Genomic DNA, 23,002 nt, shown 5'->3' on the forward strand with positions numbered 1-23,002 from the left:
CTGAGGCTGTGTAGTTGTAAAAGTTTTTAATATATGCCGACTCACGCATATGATCCGCTCCGTGCGATCGCGTCTCTGGACCGGAGCCAAAATCCGGATCAGACTGTGCGCGCTGCCGCGGTTCGCGTGAAACAACGTGAAACCAGACCTCCTTTGCACCAATCGAAAGCATATTTACACTGTCTGAATCATTCCCTATCACCTACATTGTGCACTTCGAGCCATTCACTGTACAGGAAATATTACACTGTGCAGGAAATACTACACTGTGAACAAGTGACCGATCTCAGCCACTTCAGCGTCTATTTTATAGTGCAGGGGGGGGGCGCTTCGGATTCTAGAGAGCATTTGATTGGTCAGAAGATTTGATGAGAAGATGAAGTACGATGTGACATCAAAAAAATCGTTGAGCCGTTTTGGCGGAAGTGACGAACTGCAAGCTTTGAATGCTTATATCTTCTAAATGCGAATTTTGTCACTGTTTTGGAGCACACTGCCTTATAGATAACCTTAAGACTAACATATTGATACGAACACCCAAAAAAATTTAATTTTGATTTCATGGGGACTTTAACCAGTGGTGTTTCTGGACCCGTATGTGCCCATATGTACATTTCAGACTTCAGATACACACTGTGGATTGTGTTTGGCCCTTTAATCAGTGCTTAAATCACATTTAATTAAGATGAGAAATTACGTTTGTACACTGTAGTCGTGGTTAGGATGTGGTTGGGTTAACAAAAGTGTGTTCATTTAACACTATATTAAGAAATAAACTAAATTCATTATTCAAACTTTGTGGGTTGTTAAGATTTTTAAACATTTTTAGAAAGAAGTCCCTTATGCTCGCCGCATTTATTTGCTCAAAATATACAGTAAAAACTGTAAAATTGTGAAATATTTTTACAATAAAAAATAACTGTTTTCTGTTTGGATATATTGTAAAATGTAAGTTATTGCTGAATTTTCAGCATCATTACTCCAGTCTTCAGTGTCACATAATCATTCAGAAACCATTCTAATATGCTGTTTTGCTGCTCAAAAACATTTCTCATTATTATCAATGTTGAAAACACTTTTGCTGCTTCATATTTTTGTGCAAACTGTGATACTTTTTTTTCAGGATTCTTTGATGAATGTAAAAAACAACAGCATTTACTGTATTTGAAATGGAAATATTTTGTAATATTATAAATCTATTTATTGTCAGTTTTTATCAATTTATGAATAAAACCGTTTTCTTTTTATGAATCTTGCTAAATGTAATTGTGCACATACTGTAGATGTTCATGTATTAAAAAGCGAACATTAATCATTTTCAGTTTAGTGATGTTAGTGGCACAGAAACGACATACTTTGGCTTTAAAATGAGAATAAGATGCTGAATTATGAAGAAAAAAAAAACACTGCTCTTACCTTTCAATAGAAACAATAATCGCTCTGTTCTGCTCATTTCTTTCATTTCTGCAGCTCTTGTCACCTTTGGCTCCTTTTGAAGATGCTAATCACATTTCTGAAATTATTATTAAAGTATCACAGAGACTTTGAATTTACATGAAAATTAATCATTGTTCCCTTTGGAAATGCCCTCCACAATTAAAGATTCCTGAGCCTTTTATTAATGAGACTTGACTCTGTCAGTCTGCATGGAGAGATAACGTATTTAAATCTACCGTAGTGTTACGCAGCAAATCGCTGCAGACCTCGCATGACAACATAAAGACACAATACACAGTAAGTCAAGCAACAGAGCCTCTCAGCGTGACACGTAAAGAGAAAGTCTATGCGTAAATGCTATTGAATGAGACTGAATGAGTGAATTTCACCCGTTGAATTGCCCCAGGGGACATAAATAGTCTGTGATCCCTTTTCAAAGGCCCAATGGAAGCAAAATTGGAGTTTTGTGGCTTTTAATCCCTTCATATACAGATTTAAAGGGGCCATGTGATGAGAAATTCACTGGTTTCTTGGTTTGAGAAAACGTACTGTGACATTCAGAACTTAAAACTCCAAACATTTATTGAAAATAGGCAGCAAAAAAAGGCTCGTTTATCACTTCTGCAATTTTTGATGTCAGAAATGTTAGTGAAGTTGAGCTGAAGCTAGTGATGCACCGAAATGAAAATTCTTGGCCGAAGCCGAACAAAATGAAACACTGGGCCGAAGGCTGAATACCGAATACGGTTTTTCGCATTTTTTTCCCCCATTTTGCCATTTTTTTTCACCATTGCATAAATTAAATAGCCAAAATGTGCTTTAAAAATATTTACTTAACACTGCAAATTTTTTAACATTCTAGCAGACATTATATCAATAAAACACAATTTAACTTAAAATTAATAAGTTAGTCAAATAATATTTTTTGGCCATTTTTGAGACCCCCTTCTTGAATCAGGCATGTATTTTTTACTGTACAAATAAATGCAGCCTTGCTGAGCAGAAGAGACTTCTTTTAAAACATTAGAAAATATTACAGATCCCAGATTGAACACTATGTGTGAATGCTATAATAAATGTATTAATAGAGCTGTTGTAAGAGCTGGTATAATGATTATCATTATTATTGTCTTACTTTATTTTATTTTACAGAACAACAGTAAAAATTACAATAATAACATTTATTAATGTTGATGGAGTTCTTGGTTTTTCTCAACTTTTATTTTGGCAGAAACCCACAGGAAGACCTCAGTGCTTCTTTTTGTTGATTGAAATGAAATGATTTTCATTACGAATTTGGGAAGACGTTTGTTGCACGTATCAGATTGTCACATGCTTTGTAAAAATTAATAAAATTGTTACTGAGCAACTGACGAGTAACACTATTTTAGCGCAGATTTTCCTCGCGCTTTGGACTTTGAAATGCAGCGCTGTTTGAATACATGCAATTCGTGCGTGTATTAGAAAACACAACGTTCTGCAGTTTATTTAATTGTTTAGGGGCATTTCGCGATTTCAGTCATCATACAGTAACCAGAAACAACCACCCCTTCCTCTTCTCATCGGAGACATGAGATGCAGTACTAAACAGTTTCTCGCTGTCGGTGCTTGTAATGATTTTTGCGTCTTTCTCTGACACTTTTAAATGCTTCCACACTGCCGTCATGTTTGCTGCATTAGTGCGCGCCTCTATTTGATCGCGTCATATCATTGTTCGGTACAATTTATTCTGTCTTATTCGCTTATTATATAAAGAGCTTTTTTTTTGCTATTTTCGGCCGAATAATTTCGGTTGCCGAACATTCGGTGCATCCCTATTTGAAGCTTATTTTTAACAATAAAAATACTGATTGTTTCAGTCTGATCTTAGAAGTTTGAAGGGCACATTCGCGAGCTTGTGTGTTTGATTAATCTATCTAAGTGTTATTGAAGGATGCAGCAGTTAAAACTATAACAGATCCGACAGTGAACCCACAGATCACGAGTGTCACATGTTTTCATAGAAGTCGTAAAGTTAGAACAGCAAAAAAAATGGTCAGAGTGAGTGTAAAATGCTTATGAAAACCTAAAATATGCCAGTAATTCAGATGTTCTTGCTTGCATTGAAGCTCGAGATGCTCTACATCTCAAATCATGCAGGAGAACATGATCATCAGGTTTTGATCAAGTATGCTCCAGTGCTGCTTTCATTACAGCATAAATTAGCATTTTGAATGCAGAGTAGAAATCCGCTAGTGCTCTCAGACTTTTGGATGTTAAACAGGAACAGTAACAATAACTAGATGAGTAAAGTTTAAAGATACACTTGTCTGAAAGTTTAAAATAACTTTAAAAGCTTGAATTTTGAAGGTTTTACTCAGAGGAAGTAAGTGTTGCTACATGTTTTAGCACATTGCTGTTGTTTTAACAAGTTGCTAGCATACTTCCAACGTTTTTACATCTCCTTAGCATGTTTTAGCACATTGCTAATGTTTTGCAATGTTCTAGCATGTTTTAGCAAGTGGTTAACATGTTACAAGCATTTTTTCTAGTGTATTGTAACATTGTTAACATGTTTCTTGTATATTTTAATGTTTCTAATATGTTTTAACACACTGCTAACATGTTTTACCATGTGGCTAGCATGTTTCTAGCATATTTTAACATTGTTAGCATGTTTCTAGTATGTTTTAATGTGTTTTGAACATATTTTCACACATTGCTTATATGTTTTACCATGGCTGTTTCTAGCATATTTTAACATTGTTAGCATGTTTCTAATATGCTTTAATACTTTTTTTAAGTATTTATCACATTGCTAACATGTTTTACCATGTGTCTATATATTTCTAACATATTTTAACATTGTCAACATGTTTTAATGTTTCTAACATGTTTTAACACACTGCTAACATGTTTTACCATGTGGCTAGCATGTTTCTAGCATATTTTGGCAAATTGTTAACATGTTGATAACATTTTTACACATTACTAGCATTTTCTAGCATACAGTATTTTAGCACATTGCTAACATGTTTTTCCATGTGATTAACATGTTTCTAGCATGTTTTAACAAATTGTTACATTTTAGCACATTACTAGTATTTCTCTAGCATATTTTAACACATTGTTAACATGTTTTTTTAGTTAGTTTTAACATGTTTCTAGCATGTTTTAACAATACTAATATGTTTTTACATGTTGTTAGCTCATTTCTAGCATGGTTTAGCAAGTTGTTAGCATGATCCTAGTATGTTTTAACATGTTTTAGTATGACATTGCTTATGTTTTAACACATGAGGGTTAGGGTTAACACACTGCTAACATTTGTAGAACATGTTCATGTTTTAGTAAGACTGATGTTAAAACATGCTTTACATTCTAAATGTTGAGAGTATTTTAACATTTTCCCTGCATGTTTTAACATATTTCTAATATGTTTTAGCCTGTTGTTAGCATTTGGTTAACATGTTTTAGTATGTTGCTAGCATGTTCTTAGCATATTTTAACATGTTGTTAGGCTTACTTAGTGTGTTGCAGGCTAGTTGTTAGGTTTTGCTAGTGATATGGCAGCTTAAATACTCTATATCAGTTATTGTATGAAAGTTTTCAAGTGAAAGATTATGTGAGTTTGGGCCTGTTCCGAAGCCTGATATGGGAATTCTGTAAGTCAAGCCAACATGATGATCGATTTATGTTGTTTCCTACAGGATACAGGAGCTGAAAGATCTGGGAGAGCTCTCACCACACTGGGACAACCTACGGAAGGATGTAATCTCTCGCTACGACCAGATCATCAAAGAATACCAGAACACGCTGGCGGAGCTGGAGAAACTTACTGGTAAAGGCTTCAGATGCAATGAAGCATGATCTCTCTTACACACACACATGCACTTAATATGCAGTCTTTCTCATTTTGCATGCATGAGGCTTTATACAATGCAAACAGTTTCCGCAATTTGCATGCGACATCACACATAATTGATCAGCAGTGCAGGTTGTAAAACCATGATTTTTTTTGTGTCCAGCAATTTCTTAGTTCATCAAATTTTCATACGCAGCTCACAGTTAGCTGTCACATTCAATGCAACGTTAAACTCGCATGATTGCACGTTGTAGAGGAACAATCATACAGAAAGCGTTCACTTTTAAAGCTGCCTTCTATTGCATTAGCCTGTATAAAGCTTGTTCACAGTAAACACATATTTGTCGCTTTCAATAATAACAAGACGTACTGTAGTGTTGCGACTGCATGCATTGCCTGATTTTTGTGTGCTGGAGCAATGCAGCCAACTAAACTTGAATCGACTGAAAAATGGATAAAAGAGTGATTTTATGCTGCTGTTCAGAAGCACATAAGCCAAAATGACAAATAAGACGTTGCCGCAGTGCATTTTGCAATAGCGATGGCCATGTAAGCGTTATATGTCTCTACCAGTTGACACATTGCTACTGTCATGCGGTATATGCCATTATCTCGCCCCAGCTCTAGTATGATCCATATTGTTGGAGGAAAAATAAAACGGAGCACAGAAAGCCAGTATTTGTCAGCTGTGTCGCACCTCACACCAAGCAAAAATAGTCATTGATGATCTTGGCCTTCTAATCAGCCGTGACGGGATGAAAAAACTGATCTGCCTGACCGATCGACCCATTACCGAGGCTTATATTCAGAGATGAAATTGTGCAGGCTTGTGTTTTGCCAGCTGAACGGTGTTGACGTGTCCGTCCCTGAAGGAGGAGAGGAGATACTGCGAGATCTCAGGTTGTTCTGCCTCTCGACAGCCCATGAGTGTCCAGCTGCTACATCGGTCTCTAATCTTGTTTGCCGTGTAGCAGACGCCCTGCTCCCTCTCAGCCGCTCCCATCTTCCCTTTTTCCCTTGATACCAGGGACTGTGTATTTTATATATATTTTTTTGTAATCTGACTTGTTGTTCAGAAAAACAACTTAAAACGAGTTCCAGCATAAAATGAGTTTTCACTTCAGGAGTTGTGTTCTTTAACGAATCTTAAAGGGGAAGTGTGTCATTTTTGTTTTACCAATGATACATTTGTTTCTATGCCAGCAGAGATTCAAACTAGTCAGTTATTTGTAGATTGATTCTCATAAAAGGCTCTGTACTGCTGTAAAACATTGTATAGTTTTTTTTTATAATCATTAACTAACGTTCACAGAACATTGCAGGGAGGTTTTTGTGACAACCTAATAAAAGCTAATACTAATGCACAACATTCTTTAATGGTTATTTTTAGGTTGCTTTTTAATTACCCTAAAATAACTCATTTCTGTCTTTAAATACACAGGCTGAATTTATCATACAAAAAAGCGTAGTCCTCGAAGACATCTTAATGGTGCGTTCAAGTCCTCCTGGGAAGTTCATATATGTGTGAGTAGAGAAGTCGTGATTGCAAAGTGTTCAAGTCACATACATTGGAGCAAGATGTAAAATTTTTACAAAAAAAAATACATTTTTGAATTCTATTTCTACAAATTGAAAAATAAAGAATGTGCATCGGGTGTGTTTTTGTCTTAAGGTGCTCTTATATTTGCAAAATTTCACAGATAAAAAGATCTGTTGTCTTTTGTCATTAATATAGCTATGTAGAAAGTGCTGCTCACAGGGAAAACACTTGCAAACCAAGCAGCTTTCTGTCGGTCAACACGGCGTCCACCGTGTTTTTTGACACTTTATCAACTTGGAAACTCAGCACTTAAAGAAATTATTTTATTCTTAATTAAAACTTGTGCTGGCGTTCATGTGTGTTCAACTCGAAAATACAATCTTTCTGACATGATTAATGCACGATTAGATTTTGCAAAACAACGGGAACGCCTCATGAAATCACTAGGCGGACTTATTTCTTCTAAAACAGGTTTAGGTGGGATGGTGTGTCACTTGCCCCTTGTCCAAATACCCACACTTGCGGTTAGAGCTGCACGATTCTGGATAAATTGAGAATCACGATTTTTTTGTCTCAAATAGAGATCACGATTCTCCCACGACTCTGAACAAAGCAAAATAATGTGTGACAAAACATTATTGCTGCAGTCTATTTAAAAGTGTTTAATTCATTTGAATAAATTATTATACATTTTAATATACACTACCAGTCAAAAGTTTTTGAACAGTAAGATTTTTTATGTTTTTTAAAGAATTCTCTTCTGCCCAGCAATGCCTCCTGAATTTATTTGATCCAAAATACACCAAAAGTAGTAATATTGTGAAACAATATTTGTTTTTACAATTTAAAATAACTGCTTTCTATTTGAATATATTTCAAAATGTGATTTATTGCTGTGATCAAAGCTGAATTTTCAGCATCATTACTCCAGTCACTTGATCCTTCAGAAATCATTCTGATATGCTGATTGCTGTTCAAGAAAAATTTTTTTTATTATTATTTTTATCAAAATTTAAAACACTTGAGTACATTTTTTCAGGATTCTTTGATGAATAGAAAGATCAGCATTTATCTGAAATAAGCTTTTGTAACATTATACACTATGACTATACCATTCAAAAACTTGGAGTCAGTATTTAAAAAAAAAAAACTTTGAGGGGGGGTGGGGGTCAATTATATAAATTAATACTTTTATTTAGCAAAATTGATCAAAAGTACGATAAAGACATTTATAATATTACAAAAGATTTCTATTTCAGATAAATGCTGTTCTTCTGAACTTTATATCAAAGAAACCTGAAAAAAATCTACTCAACTGTTTTCAACAGTAATAATAAATGTTTTTTTTTGTGCAGCAAATCAGCATATTAGAATGATTTCTGAAGGAACATGTGACACTGAAGACTGGAGTAATGATGCTGAAAATTTAGCTTTGATCACAGGAATAAATTACATTTTAAAATATATTCAAATAGAAAGCAGTTATTTTAAATTGTAAAAATATTTCAAAATTGTACTGTTTTTGCTGTACTTTGGATCAAATAAATGCAGGCTTGGTGAGCAGAAGAGACTTCTTTAAAAAACATAAAAAATCTTACGGTTCAAAAACTTTTGACTGGTAGTGTATATATAATACATTTAATACACCAATTTTTAATATTAAAATTATGAAAAAGTTGTTTGAATCAATGATTCAGCGACTCACTCATAAACCTACTTCACTTGTTTCATTACTGGATGAATCAGCGTTTTTGAACGATTCTCTTGAATGAATAATTCACTCAATCACAAATACATTTAAGTCACTTTTCACTTTTCAAACAATGCAATTGACACAAACGTTATTTGAAGCGTAGTTACTTTCAAAAGGTGATTTGCTCTATTTTGATCGCTGCCATAGATACCAATGTTTATATCTGAACTATAAACTTTCACCCCAGTATTTCTGTGATAATATGAATGACTGTAAGACAGAAATAATACTGTGTAGTTGAAAAGACAGTTCTATGTAATTATATCTAATTATATCTAATTATTATATTAATATTTAACTTGTATTGGAATGGTTTCCATGACTTCTCGTGAGATCTCAGCAAAAATTTCACGATTTATTTAAAAACATGATGCATGATGGGATACACTAAGCCCCGAATAGCGCTCTGGAGCTGTATTCTAGATAGTGTGGATTTAGTGTGCGTTAAGTGCACTGCGCTTTGGCGTTTTTAGGACACTGGACAGTCTTGCGCACTTAGACCGCAAGTGTGGGTATTTGGACAAGGCATTGGTCTCTTCTGGTCCCTTCTTTTTAGCGTTTAGTTAGCCTACATCACAGCCGTGTACCATGATTTGATACATGCTAATCGGCTGCAGGCAGCATTAGCATGAAAGACATTCTTGAGAGCACTTGATTGGACAAAATGCAGTAAAATGCATATATCCGTGTACACTAGCATATGAATAATCTCCAATACCCATGGTCTAAAAGCCACACAAACTTTACTTTGGGTATTAGAGCATTTAGAGAGTGTTTTGCCATGCTGACAGTACAGTTATCATGCTAAAACCTCAGCATCCCCCTAATTCATCCTCCTTTAAAGCACTGCAGCTAAAATATTAAAGCTTTAAAAAACGAGAGCTGTAAAATATGCTAGAAAAACGAGTCGACAGTATTAAGGGATTAGCCGATTGCTGGACCCATCGTGTCTGTGTATGTTCTCCTGTCCTCTGGGATGTTGTCATAATCCACTCACTGCAGTGCCACTGCAGAGTATTAATTATTGATATCTAATGTTATCACAAGGTTGGCAACTTGTGGCTCGAGAGAGTGTTTGGATTCAGCCGGCGTTTCTCAAAAGGGCAGATCCGTTCTCCCGCCGCCCTCTTCACCTCAGGGCAGGTATTGCAGTCGTTTGGCTCTGGTCTAAAAAAAAACAAACAAGCTCTGTGGTGTTTTTTTCCCCTTTCGTTTAATTCATTTTTAATTAGACAAGGCTGACTCGGGGTACTTCAGAGTGTGTTAACTAATGAATTAATCATTTTGTGTTAGCATTGTTTGCAGCCGGTGGAATTAGAGGCACTGGGAGCTAATCCTGTTGTTTGTCAGTCCTCCAGCGGGTTTGTGTGGCCCGGGGTGGAGAAACCCTCAGTCTCACCCGCCCCATCACCAGTGTTGGGCAGTAACTAGTAACTTAGTTACTGTAATAATATTACTTTTTGCAGTAACTAGTAGTGTAACTAATTACTAATAAGATTTCAGTAATAATATTACAGTTACCATCCATAAAACAAGCTTAGTTGCTTTTGATGCCTCAACCCCACTTAGATTTTCTAAAATCTTAAATAAATTCCTAGATTTATTTTCATAATTTTCACGACTCGCACATGCATGTGATGTCCCCAGTGCAGCAGGCAAGCTTGGAATATAGAAAAGCGTAGATTCAGCCGATTGAAATATTGCATTTACAGAAGAGGATTAGGGATTAGGACTTGGAAATTTAAAGTTTCTTACAAACTTAATGAAATTTAATCGTATATGGGTAATGGAGAAATGAAAATTAGCTTCAAGCTACACATGACAATTAATGAGATTAATACAACACTTCTACTTGAATGTGACTATCAATCACTAGAATTTTATGTGGAAGATACACAGTTACAACTTCTGTGGGGCGTGAAGAAAAAGTAATGTAACTAGTTGTGTAACTAATTATTGTTGACAGAAAGTAATTAGTAAAGTAACAATATTACTTTTGAAATGAGTAACTAGTAATGAGTAATATATTACATTATTTGAGTAACTATCCCAACACTGCCCATCACAGAGAGCAAAGTAAGACAAATCCAAGCAAAGACTGCATTGAGTCACGAAATAAGTTGAGGGTAATTAAAATAAGTGAGGAAGCTTCCTGGACTTTTCTTTAAAGGAGTTTTTCTTTTCTTCAGCATTTACTCACCCTCGTGTTACTGCAAATGTACATTCTGTTTTCTTTTCCTGTGGATCACAAAAAAAAGACATTTTTAAATATCTGTTTATACAGTATATATATATATATATATAGTAGCAGTAGCATAGTGAATCAGTCCATCTATCAAGCTCCTAAAAAACAACATAAAACCACTATAAAATATCATATGAAATTGTATATACACTACTGTTCAAAGGTTTTTCAAAAGTTTTTTTTTTTTTTTTTTACTTTAATTTGGCAAGGATACATTAAATTGAATAAAATGTGTAATGGTTTTGACAAAAATATAAAAATATGACGCAACACAGATGTTTTCAACATTGATAATAATCAGAATAAAATACTACTTTCTTGAGCAGTAAATCAGCGTATTAGAATGATTTCTGAACAATAATGTGACTGAAGACTGGAGTAATGATGCTAAATATTCAGCTTTGATCACAGAAATAAATGAGATTTTTCTATGTATTGAAATAGAAAATATTTATTTTAAATTGTAATAATATTTCACTGTTTTTTAGATCAAATAAATGCATCCTTGGTCAGCAGAAGAGATTTCTTTCAAAAACTTTTTTTTTTTTTTTTTAAATCTTACCAACCTCAAACTTTTGAACACACTTATTCTTGAGAAGTGGGACAAAACAGGGTACAAAATTAAAAAAATTGAACCTTAAGACAAATGAAAATAGGGATGCACGATATTATCGGACCGATAATGGCTTTAAATGTAAATATCGGCATCGGCCCTATATGACAAATTTATGCCGATATGTCTTGCCTATAAGAGGAATACATTAACTCACATGTGCTCAGGGTGTGCTAATGATTAGATCACGTCAGCAGTGTGGCTCATTCTTGAAGCAAAGTTTTGTCTGAATGATGATTAGATTGACTGTTTTGGATCGCTGCATTTAATCTGTGAAAGCACGTACAGAATGATGTGTTCGGTGTGTGATAAGAGTAAACAGTAAGCACGTGCAGCGGCAGCCTTCCCCGAGTCCTAATGCCCGATCGGTAAAGAGTTTTAATCTGTAGGCGGGGCTGTTGGCCTACTTCTAATTAAATTAAAAGTAAAATATCCTACAAAAATAACATTTAGACTGTGTTTCTGAATAAATCAAGCAGTAATTGATGTCATAAAATAATGAGTATGTTTTGATTTAAAGGTCAGAAGCTATAGCTTACATGAAAAGAAATCAAACATGACACTTGAAAATTTATTTTATATATACTGATTTATTCATTAATGTGTAATATGTTTTTTTTTTTTTTTAACAAATCAAGCATCAATAAGCTCTAAAAGATTTTCTGAATTTTACTTTAGACCATCTACAAATGTTAAATCTTAAAATAAAATGTTAAAATGTGGTTAACACTGCATCTTTCTGGGGGGGGAAATGCAGTGATTGATATATAGTTTATTTAGGCTATAGTTAAAGCTTAAATGTACTGTCAAAAAACCTTCATTGTTGTTTATTTAATTCTAACAAAGTTCTTGTTAAAAACTAACCAAAATTAAAAATATTTTGCATATAATTTCTGCACAGGAGAGACTTGGTGTTTTTTCCAAACAAAAGGAAATATATTGGTATAGGTATCGACCAAAATTAGTTGAAAAATATCGGCATATCGGATATCGGCAAAAATCCAATATCGTGCATCCCTAACATTTATGTATCTTATATGTACTAAGCTACTGAGCTAAGCTTTTATGCAACCTCCCAACTTTTCTCTTTTTTATCAAAATGTGCTTTTTACCTTGGACTGTGTAATATAATTTCAACTTTAACAGCAATCAATGGCAGAAAGTAACTCAGAAGTGTTTTGTAACAACATCAGGGTGAGAAAATTCCCAGAAATGACATTTTTAGCAGCACTGTTTGTTCTTTGTTGGCTTTAGCTGTCTCATGTAAGCATAAAAACAGATGCTGATTTGTTCCCCAGAACCGCTGCAAAAGCCACAGACAGTCTGCGCTGTACGAGCCTGCAAGCCGCAGACACCACAACCTACTCCTGCTGCTGTTGCCCTGGGACTCTGGTGCCTGTCTGATGGGAGGAAAACCCTGAAAACGCTTGGCACAAGAGACCTACAGCGAAGCTGAAGCAGTCAAGGGCTTCTGTGCCAATAGCTAGCTGTGTGTTTAGCGCGTATCGTCATGCCGCTTGTGCTTTCTAGGCTCTATGGTGGACCTGGGACTTTTTCCTCAGTATTTCTGAGAAGAGCATTTAATGGAAGCCAGGCAAAATGTCTGAACTCTCATCATTATGCGCTTCTGTAGCCGAGAAGGAGATCTTATGAGGGAAAAACAGTCAGAGAGGAACAGAAATAATGAGACTGCTGGCTTTCTTACAGAAAAGAGACCAAGTGTGTTTGTGTTTGCGTAGCTGACAAACAGACATAAACCTTTTTTCAAGGTAGTTTGTAGATGCATCACTTTTCGCCTCGACTGGTTCTTTAGTCCTGCAGTGTGACAGATTATTTCGAAGATTTGTAGTCTCTCACCGCAGGATATTTCTAGGTATTCAGCTGTTATTCAGCAGACTCCCATATGCTGCATCCACACAAATCAATAAAGCATTTACTTATTATGTTTATTAATGCTATTTTTATTATGCGGAGGTGTTGCACTGAATAAATTAGCATGGAAATACTTAAATAATATAGCAAAGTTTAATTAGTGGAAGGTATAACTTGTACTACTTACAAGCTTGACAAGCACTGTGTCTTAATTTTTCTATTTTAATTTCTCTATTAAGTCAGTGCATACAAACTTCATCCTCCGTCTAGGCTTGCCTTTGACCTGTGACAACAAAAAAATAAATAATAAAACATTAAATAGTGCAATTCAATCACAAGGAGCAACTTTCTTGGTACGTTTATTCATCATGGCATTTTTAATCATCATCTTATTTTATATATGTGACCCTGGATCACAAAACCAGTCATAAGTAGCACGGGTATATTTGTAGCAATAGCCAAAAATACATTGTATGGGTCAAAATTATCGATTTTTCTTTTATGCCAAAAATCATTAGGATATTAAGTAAAGATCATGTTCCAGGAAGATATTTTGTACATTTCCTACTGTAAATATATCAAAACTTAATTTTTTATTAGTAATATGCATTGCTAAGGACTTCATTTGGACAGCTTTAAAGACGATTTTCTCAATATTTAGATTTTTTTGCACCCTCAGATTCCAGATATTCAAATAGTTGTATCTCGGCCAAATATTGTCCTATCCTAGTAAATCATACAACAATGGAAAGCTTATTTATTCAGCTTTCAGATGTTGTATACATCACAATTTGAAAAGAAAAGAAAAGAAAAGAAAAATTGACACTTAAGACTGGTTTTGTGGTCTAGGGTCACATTTATTCATCATTTTAAATTTGATTCCAAGGCATTATGGGATAGCAAAGTGTCCGTTGTGTTATTCACTGCATCTTAAATATTACATATTTTACGCATCATTTCACATATTTTCATGGATAGTAATGACAAAATGAATTTTATGATAGGTAACAGTGAAGACTTTTTTTTACATCTTTAAACACAAATTTAAATGCAAGTATGTATATTTATGATGATCACAGACCCTAAATAGTCAGTTGTTTTGTTTATATTGATATATTTCTGTAATTCATAAATTATGTCATTATCACGCCACAGGATGATTTCCATATTTTACTTGAAATTTTGAAAAATTGGACACAATTTGAATATATAACTTTATCAACTCTTAATGTAGCTTATCCGATCAGAATTAAAAGTCGGATCCATTTTGAATTTTTATATAATATGAAATGTGTCATTCATTTGGTATGAAAATTATCTTCTGGTTTGCATTCCTCAGGTTCCCAAAACAAAGAATAAATAATCAAATAAAATGAAGTATCTTTTGTTTGTAAAGTATTTCACTAACTGGATTCACATTGTATGAGTTTTGAGTAGGGATGTAACGATTAACCGTGAGCCGGTTGAAAATCGATTCAAATATGTGACGATTCAAGTCGGTCGAGATGCTAAACAAATCGCGATTCATTTAGGTGTAGGAGTTTATATGAATGTATGTCTGAGAGGAACTTACTGTCTTTAGAAAAGTTTAGATGGTATTTTTTCTTTTCATCTTGCCTCTGTATAACGCATATTAAAGTTCATAATTGCATCGAATCGTGAGTTGAGTGAATCGTTACATCCCTAGTTTTGAGTGAATTCGTATTATGTGAATCATATTGTAAATGTATGATAAAAAAAAAACGCAAGCATGAAGGTCCAACCCTAAACCTAATTGTATGAAAAAAAATACAAAAGTACAAATTTATACAAATTAGACACTAACTCGCCTGAATGTAAAATAGTTATGAACTGCCACGAGAGTGTGTTGATTGTTAATAAAGAGGCATTAACACATGCACTCAAAAACACGAATCATTTTTGGACTAAATATACAACAAAAATAACTGTATTGTGCTATATTGTTAGTGTGATGTATAGAATAAGGTTTTAGTCACTTCTGAAATGAGTTTTGCGGGGGTTCCCTGGGCAGCAGCTGCGTGGGCAGATGGTGTGTGTGATGGGGCTAATTCTTCCGCCACGCCTGGCCGGCCCGCCTCCATTAACCCGTGTCCCAGGAGAGAGCACATCTGTCTGACTGACGAGCACTATCCGCAAGTGATCTCAGCCATTCTGTCCTCGTTACCAAGCTTTACACAGAGTATGAGGAGTGCTTTTGAGAAATAGGTTTTAAATGATGCACGTACACATGAGAGTAAGACTCCAGACTTATGAGTGGCCTAATAAAAGCGGTTTTGTTTTACATGAAGTGGGTTGCTTCGAAACTGTAGTTTTCCAGGCTACAAACGACTCTTAATTTAAAGTAGTTAAAATCAACATGAAACACATTTTGTAATGTATTTTACTTTCACAATCTGACACATTTCTGACTTTTCATATTTAAAATTGTAATATCTATAAAAAAGGCCTGTCACTTTATTTATTTATAATGTATTTTAGTTATTTAAGTACACAAAAAAACTTTCATAATGCATTTTTATTTTCTGTACAACACGAAACACAGTTTGCAATGCATTTTACTTCAACAGTCTGCCATATTTCTGAGATTTTAAACATTTTATTTTTATTTTATTTTTTATTTTATTTTATTTTATTTTTTTATTATTTTATTTTATTTTATCAGAGCAGTACTTATCCGAATTTTAATTACGGTGATTGCATTAAACATGTATTTAAATTTACACTAAATAAAATTATATAAAACACTCTAATTCGATTCTTGATATTGTTAATATATGTCAAATAATTATTTTAATTTTATTTTTATTATTATTTTTTTTTTAGGAATCAGAGCAGTACTTATCCGAATTTTAATTATGGTGATTGCATTAAACATGTATTTAAATTTACACTAAATAAAATTATGTAAAACTCTAATTCGATTCTTGATATTGTTAATATATGTCAAATAATTATTTAATTAAATTTTTTTTTTTTTTTAGGGCAGTGCTTATCTTAATTACAGTGACTGCATTAAACTAATCCAATTATATAAAGCACTGTAATTTGGGTTCATGCTGTTTATTTTTTCCGTACCAGTGTTTTTCTTTCTTTTTCTTTCTACCCACCCGACATGATGCTGTGGAGGTGGAGTGAATTTATGCCTTGTTAAATGTTTCAGCATGTATATTTTCAGCTTAACAAGGGTCAAACATACAGCGATGATAAAACGTTTTGGCAAAGGTCATGTTTCAGTGTGGATGCTGCTCTTTATTTCTTCACTTTCCCCTTCCTCAGTATGTTCGGTTGTAAATAAAAGGGCATTTGGTGGAGGCATTGGCAGGTCTGGTCTATATTTGAGTGATATTGAGCTGTGTAAGCAGCAGCAGTGGTGTACTGTACAGCCTTTCATTGATGTGAACTTCACATGTGTTTAAAGCACAGAGCCTTTAATTATCACAGCTCTTCACTCTCTCTAAAGAGTCCATTTGTGCTTTTGGTGTTGATTGAAAATGTGCTGCTACTCTTGAAGTGCTCACACACTATATGACACTCAAAATGAAGCCTATTATTGTCATTTTCAGCTTCCCACCAAATAATATTTGTTTGTTTTTGTTTAAAATAATTGTTTATTGTTTACATTTTAAAAATGCATGTAAAGTATTATTGCATAGTAGTGTTGTTGTATTGTTATTTTTTGTAATATGGAAAATTTAAATAAAAGTAATAAGTGACCATTGAGAATAATAATATAATATAAAGTTTTACATGTATTTATTTATTTATTTGTTAGTGACTGAGAATGACCATTGAGAATAATAATAGAACGTTTTACTTTTATTTATTTATTGTTCGTGCATGGGAATGACCATTAAGAATAATAACAATATAATATGAATTTTGAGGGAATTATACTTAATTATCATTAAAAAAAAAAACATGCAAAATTATTATTTTTTTGTAGCTTTATTTTATTTTATGAACCCAATGCTATTTGATGTATCATTTATTTATTGTTCATTTTCCCCCCCTCTAATTTCTTTGTCTGCTCACAACACAACTGGTCAGATAATTAGTTCATTTTGGAAGTTCTTACGAGCGCTGATAATGTTTCAAAGAGTCTTTGTTGGCTATATTTGCATATATTACACTGAAGCGATCAAAAGCCCGCCGTGTGTCGCTGGGCGATATTTGCTTCACCATAGGGGCTTACAGTATCCGTTTCTGAAGATTTTAATTGGGTTGTTTTTGTACGAAGCAGGTGGTGCATAATTTGAGCAAAACCCTGTGCTTTGTGGATTTAAGAATAAATGAGCTGGTATTTGGGAGAGTGATATTTGTAATCAGATTGCAGTGTTTATATGCAGCTCTGAGCGGTCATTATTACAGCTCCAGTCACTCAAGGTCATCCACGACTTCTTTTATCCTTTATTAGTAGGCATGTATGAAAGCCGTTACCTTCACACGTTTAAATGAAAGGCCTTGCATGCAGGCTCTCGCCTTCAATTGATGTTTGATTGCCTTCTTTTTATTCATTTAATCAGACCGACGTGGTATTCATTTGATCAAGTCATGGCTTTGTACTTGAATGCATTCAAACACGCCGCTATAATGCATCGCGACCAACACATATGAGTCAGAATAACAATAAAGGGGTGTATTTGCGTGTGGCTGTAATTCAATAGAAGCAGATGGCAGAGCCCCCGCTGTGTGTTTGCGCTCATCTGTCTGTTTGTGTGTTTGTTTTGTTCTTGAACGAGGGCTAAAGCAGATTATATATAAACGCTTGGCTTTTGGTGATCTTTCCCAGGTCCATCGTTCAAGCCCAGCTGCAGCAAAGGCCAGAAATATCTGGAGTTCATTCCCATCAACCTGCACACACAGAGAATGCGGGTGACGTGTCCAAGGAAAACAGGTGCATCTCATGCCTCCTTATTCCCTCTCTTTACATTCTCCAGCTGGATTTAGAATCGAATACTAGCGTATAAATAAATAATAAATAAAACAACGTGCCTTATTACATAATAAATATTTTAAAGAGTAACATGCTACTTTTGTCTTTATAATATTTTAAATAAAAATATTAGTATATATTTAGTAAGTTTTATATTCATATATTTGTATTTATTATTAATGATAATTTTTATTTGTAATTAATATATATATATATATATATATATATATGCAGTGGGTACGGAAAGTATTCAGACCCCCTTAAATTTTTCACTCTTTGTTATATTGCAGCCATTTGCTAAAATCATTTAAGTAAATTTTTTTTCCTCATTAATATACACACAGCACCCCATATTGACAGAAAAACACAGAATCGTTGACATTTTTGCAGATTTATTAAAAAAGAAAAACTGAATGATTTTAGCAAATGGCTGCAATATAACAAAGAGTGAAAAATTTAAGGGGGTCTGAATACTTTCCGTACCCACTGTATATATATATATATATACATTTTTCGGTTTATACATCACTTTGGAAATGTAGGATCAAATGCTTTGTGGGATACGGTATGTTGTGTCATATATTCTTCACAAAATGGTAAATGCAGGTATGCTTAATACATACACTGAATTATTAATTAGAGTAATATGGTGATTTATTTGTTCGTTTGTTCGTTTATTGTTTTAATTGTAAAGTATGGACATAGTAGTACTTTTTCTACTTATTTTAAATAAAAACATTTTCCTTTTTTTGTAACAGGAAATAATGTTGTATATTACATTAATGAATGACTGTAGAGAAAAATAATATAATAATATCCATTTTGGAAATATAATTTATCCTGACACTATTTCAAAAATGCAATATTTATTTTTGTAGTTTTAATTTAGTTGATGAAACTGAACCTAGCATTATTTATTTATTCATGAATTTATTTAATTCATTTTTTTTATTTTTAGTTTATCTTATTTCTTTGTCTGCTCACAACACAACTGGTCAGATAATTAGTTCAGTTTGTAACTTCTTTAGAGCGCTGATAATGTTTCAAATGTGAGTCTTTCTTGGCTACATTTGCATACAGTATATTAAACTGAAGAGATCAGAAGAATGCAGAGTATATATTATATGCCATGTAGGCTATATGAATTGATAAATGCAGGTATGCAATGCCTACTGTGCACAGTACACATACTGTATACTGCAGTACTAGTCTAGTTAAAGGGTTAGTTCACCCAAAAATGAAAATTGGCTAATGTTTTACTCACCCTCAAAGCATCCTAGGTGTATATGACTTTCTTCTTTCAGACGAATCCAGTCGGAGTTATATTAAAAATTGTCCTGGCTATTCCATGCTCTATCATTGCAGTCAGCGGGTTTTGCAGTTGAACAGTCCACAAGTCGTCAAATAAAGCTGCGCATCCATAATAAAACGTTCCTCACACGGCTCCTGGGGGTGAATAAAGGCCTCCTGTAGCGAATCCATGTGTTTTTGTAAGAAAAATATCCATATTTCAAACGTAATAAACACATTTCTCTCACTTCCGTTTTCTGTCATACGCGGAAGCCGTTCCTGCGGAAGTCATATACACCTAGGATGCTTCGAGGGTGAGTAAAACACAAGCCAATTTTCATTTTTGGGTGAACTAACCCTTTAAAGTAATTCTGCACAGCACACACCCTCTCTGTGTAGCATGAGTCTGGCTGTTTATTTTGGTGTGGGAAGCAGAGCATTAGGGCTGTCAAAATGGCTGAAAAACTAAATTCGAATTTTTTACTTAAACATTATCAAAATTCGAATTATATTCGAATTTAAAAGGCATAATTTAAGTTAGGGTGAAGAAAAACTTTTGGCTTCTCTCCTGAGGCCACAAGAGGGCGCATCGAGCAAAATATTACTAATGCACGTACTCGAAACATAAGAAAACAGACTATCTGTGAAAAAAGTGTTTAAAATAATGTTTATAACCAATTATAATTAAGTTGCTTAAACAACTATAAACAAAACAGCATCATGTATGTATGCATAGTTTAATACAAAGGGCCGAAAACCAATCACACAGAGTACATTTTTCATTTAAAAACACGAGTTGGATTTTAGCAAATGGCTGCAATATAACAAAGAGTGAAAAATTTAAGGGGGTCTGAATACTTTCCGTACCCACTGTATATATATATATATATACATTTTTCGGTTTATACATCACTTTGGAAATGTAGGATCAAATGCTTTGTGGGATACGGTATGTTGTGTCATATATTCTTCACAAAATGGTAAATGCAGGTATGCTTAATACATACACTGAATTATTAATTAGAGTAATATGGTGATTTATTTGTTCGTTTGTTCGTTTATTGTTTTAATTGTAAAGTATGGACATAGTAGTACTTTTTCTACTTATTTTAAATAAAAACATTTTCCTTTTTTTGTAACAGGAAATAATGTTGTATATTACATTAATGAATGACTGTAGAGAAAAATAATATAATAATATCCATTTTGGAAATATAATTTATCCTGACACTATTTCAAAAATGCAATATTTATTTTTGTAGTTTTAATTTAGTTGATGAAACTGAACCTAGCATTATTTATTTATTCATGAATTTATTTAATTCATTTTTTTTATTTTTAGTTTATCTTATTTCTTTGTCTGCTCACAACACAACTGGTCAGATAATTAGTTCAGTTTGTAACTTCTTTAGAGCGCTGATAATGTTTCAAATGTGAGTCTTTCTTGGCTACATTTGCATACAGTATATTAAACTGAAGAGATCAGAAGAATGCAGAGTATATATTATATGCCATGTAGGCTATATGAATTGATAAATGCAGGTATGCAATGCCTACTGTGCACAGTACACATACTGTATACTGCAGTACTAGTCTAGTTAAAGGGTTAGTTCACCCAAAAATGAAAATTGGCTAATGTTTTACTCACCCTCAAAGCATCCTAGGTGTATATGACTTTCTTCTTTCAGACGAATCCAGTCGGAGTTATATTAAAAATTGTCCTGGCTATTCCATGCTCTATCATTGCAGTCAGCGGGTTTTGCAGTTGAACAGTCCACAAGTCGTCAAATAAAGCTGCGCATCCATAATAAAACGTTCCTCACACGGCTCCTGGGGGTGAATAAAGGCCTCCTGTAGCGAATCCATGTGTTTTTGTAAGAAAAATATCCATATTTCAAACGTAATAAACACATTTCTCTCACTTCCGTTTTCTGTCATACGCGGAAGCCGTTCCTGCGGAAGTCATATACACCTAGGATGCTTCGAGGGTGAGTAAAACACAAGCCAATTTTCATTTTTGGGTGAACTAACCCTTTAAAGTAATTCTGCACAGCACACACCCTCTCTGTGTAGCATGAGTCTGGCTGTTTATTTTGGTGTGGGAAGCAGAGCATTAGGGCTGTCAAAATGGCTGAAAAACTAAATTCGAATTTTTTACTTAAACATTATCAAAATTCGAATTATATTCGAATTTAAAAGGCATAATTTAAGTTAGGGTGAAGAAAAACTTTTGGCTTCTCTCCTGAGGCCACAAGAGGGCGCATCGAGCAAAATATTACTAATGCACGTACTCGAAACATAAGAAAACAGACTATCTGTGAAAAAAGTGTTTAAAATAATGTTTATAACCAATTATAATTAAGTTGCTTAAACAACTATAAACAAAACAGCATCATGTATGTATGCATAGTTTAATACAAAGGGCCGAAAACCAATCACACAGAGTACATTTTTCATTTAAAAACATGAGATGCAGTGGGATGGGAAAAAACCCGCAATAAAGTCTCGAGACATGTTTTTTTCAAAGTTGAACTTGCATTAATTTTACATGGTTTTCTAAACATGCGGCTCTTTTGTGCGTGACGCGAGTGCAACGGTGATAGAAAATGCGCAAAATATGCGTTCTGTGTGAATGGCTTGGTTACAGTTTTGACGTAAACAAGGTCTTCTTCGCATTGATGTTCTCTTTTCACGCAACATTTGTAATTAACAACGCAGCAGCGCCGCATCTAGTGGCTTCAACTGGATAGGTTAACAAAAACATTCAAATTTTGACGTAAACAAGATCTTCTCCGCATTGATGCTCTCTTTTCCCACAATATTTGTAATTAACAACGCAGCAGTGCCACATCTAGTGGCTTCAACTGGATAGGTTAACAAAAACATTAAAATGCAATGACACTTGCATCGTCATCGCGTCTCATGTGTAAAATTTGAATGCAACGTTTTTGCATTCGAATGTGGATTTTTATTTTAAATTCGACGAATATTCGAAATTCAAAAAATTTTTTGACAGCCCTACAGAGCACGGTGGTCTCACCGATCAGTACAGCACCCTATTAGCAGAGTGCGTTTGGCCCAGCCGCCCTCTGATGCTCCGTTTCACACATGCGTCCCGGTGGCAGGTGCGCTGCAGTCAGTGAGGGGTCAGCGGGGAGATGTTGACAGGTGCAGACGTGCACTGAGACGACTAAATGAGGAAATGACAGCCCAGCAGGACACTCACACCTAATTGGACAAGATGCATATCAGAATAACAGGATTCACAGCAACTGGGAAACATGTCAACTGTGAGGATGGAAGGATGTTTCCAAAATCATTTTATAAATATCACTTTTATATTTGTGGTCAGTAATTGATTTAAAATGCTTAAAAGTTTACAATAATATATATATATATATATATATATATATATATATATATATATATATATATAAAAAAAAAAAAAAACAGA

At 34.1% G+C, this 23,002-nt stretch overlaps 1 protein-coding gene across 6 annotated transcripts in view; it reads left to right on the plus strand.

The window, feature by feature from the left end:
• The window catches only part of LOC107657998 (type II inositol 3,4-bisphosphate 4-phosphatase-like), a 175,434-nt gene that overhangs the window by 85,355 nt on the left and 67,077 nt on the right, over positions 1–23,002 (plus strand). For all 6 annotated transcript variants that reach the window (XM_016446372.1, XM_016446371.1, XM_016446370.1 and 3 more), the window contains 2 exons: positions 5,127–5,257; positions 18,115–18,219. In XM_016446372.1, the coding sequence (XP_016301858.1) occupies positions 5,127–5,257; positions 18,115–18,219 (236 nt within the window). The remainder of the gene's footprint in view (positions 1–5,126; positions 5,258–18,114; positions 18,220–23,002) is intronic.

The sequence above is a fragment of the Sinocyclocheilus anshuiensis genome, unplaced genomic scaffold, assembly GCF_001515605.1.
Source record: "Sinocyclocheilus anshuiensis isolate Anshui unplaced genomic scaffold, SAMN03320099.WGS_v1.1 scaffold471, whole genome shotgun sequence".
NCBI classification, from domain to species: Eukaryota; Metazoa; Chordata; class Actinopteri; order Cypriniformes; family Cyprinidae; genus Sinocyclocheilus; species Sinocyclocheilus anshuiensis.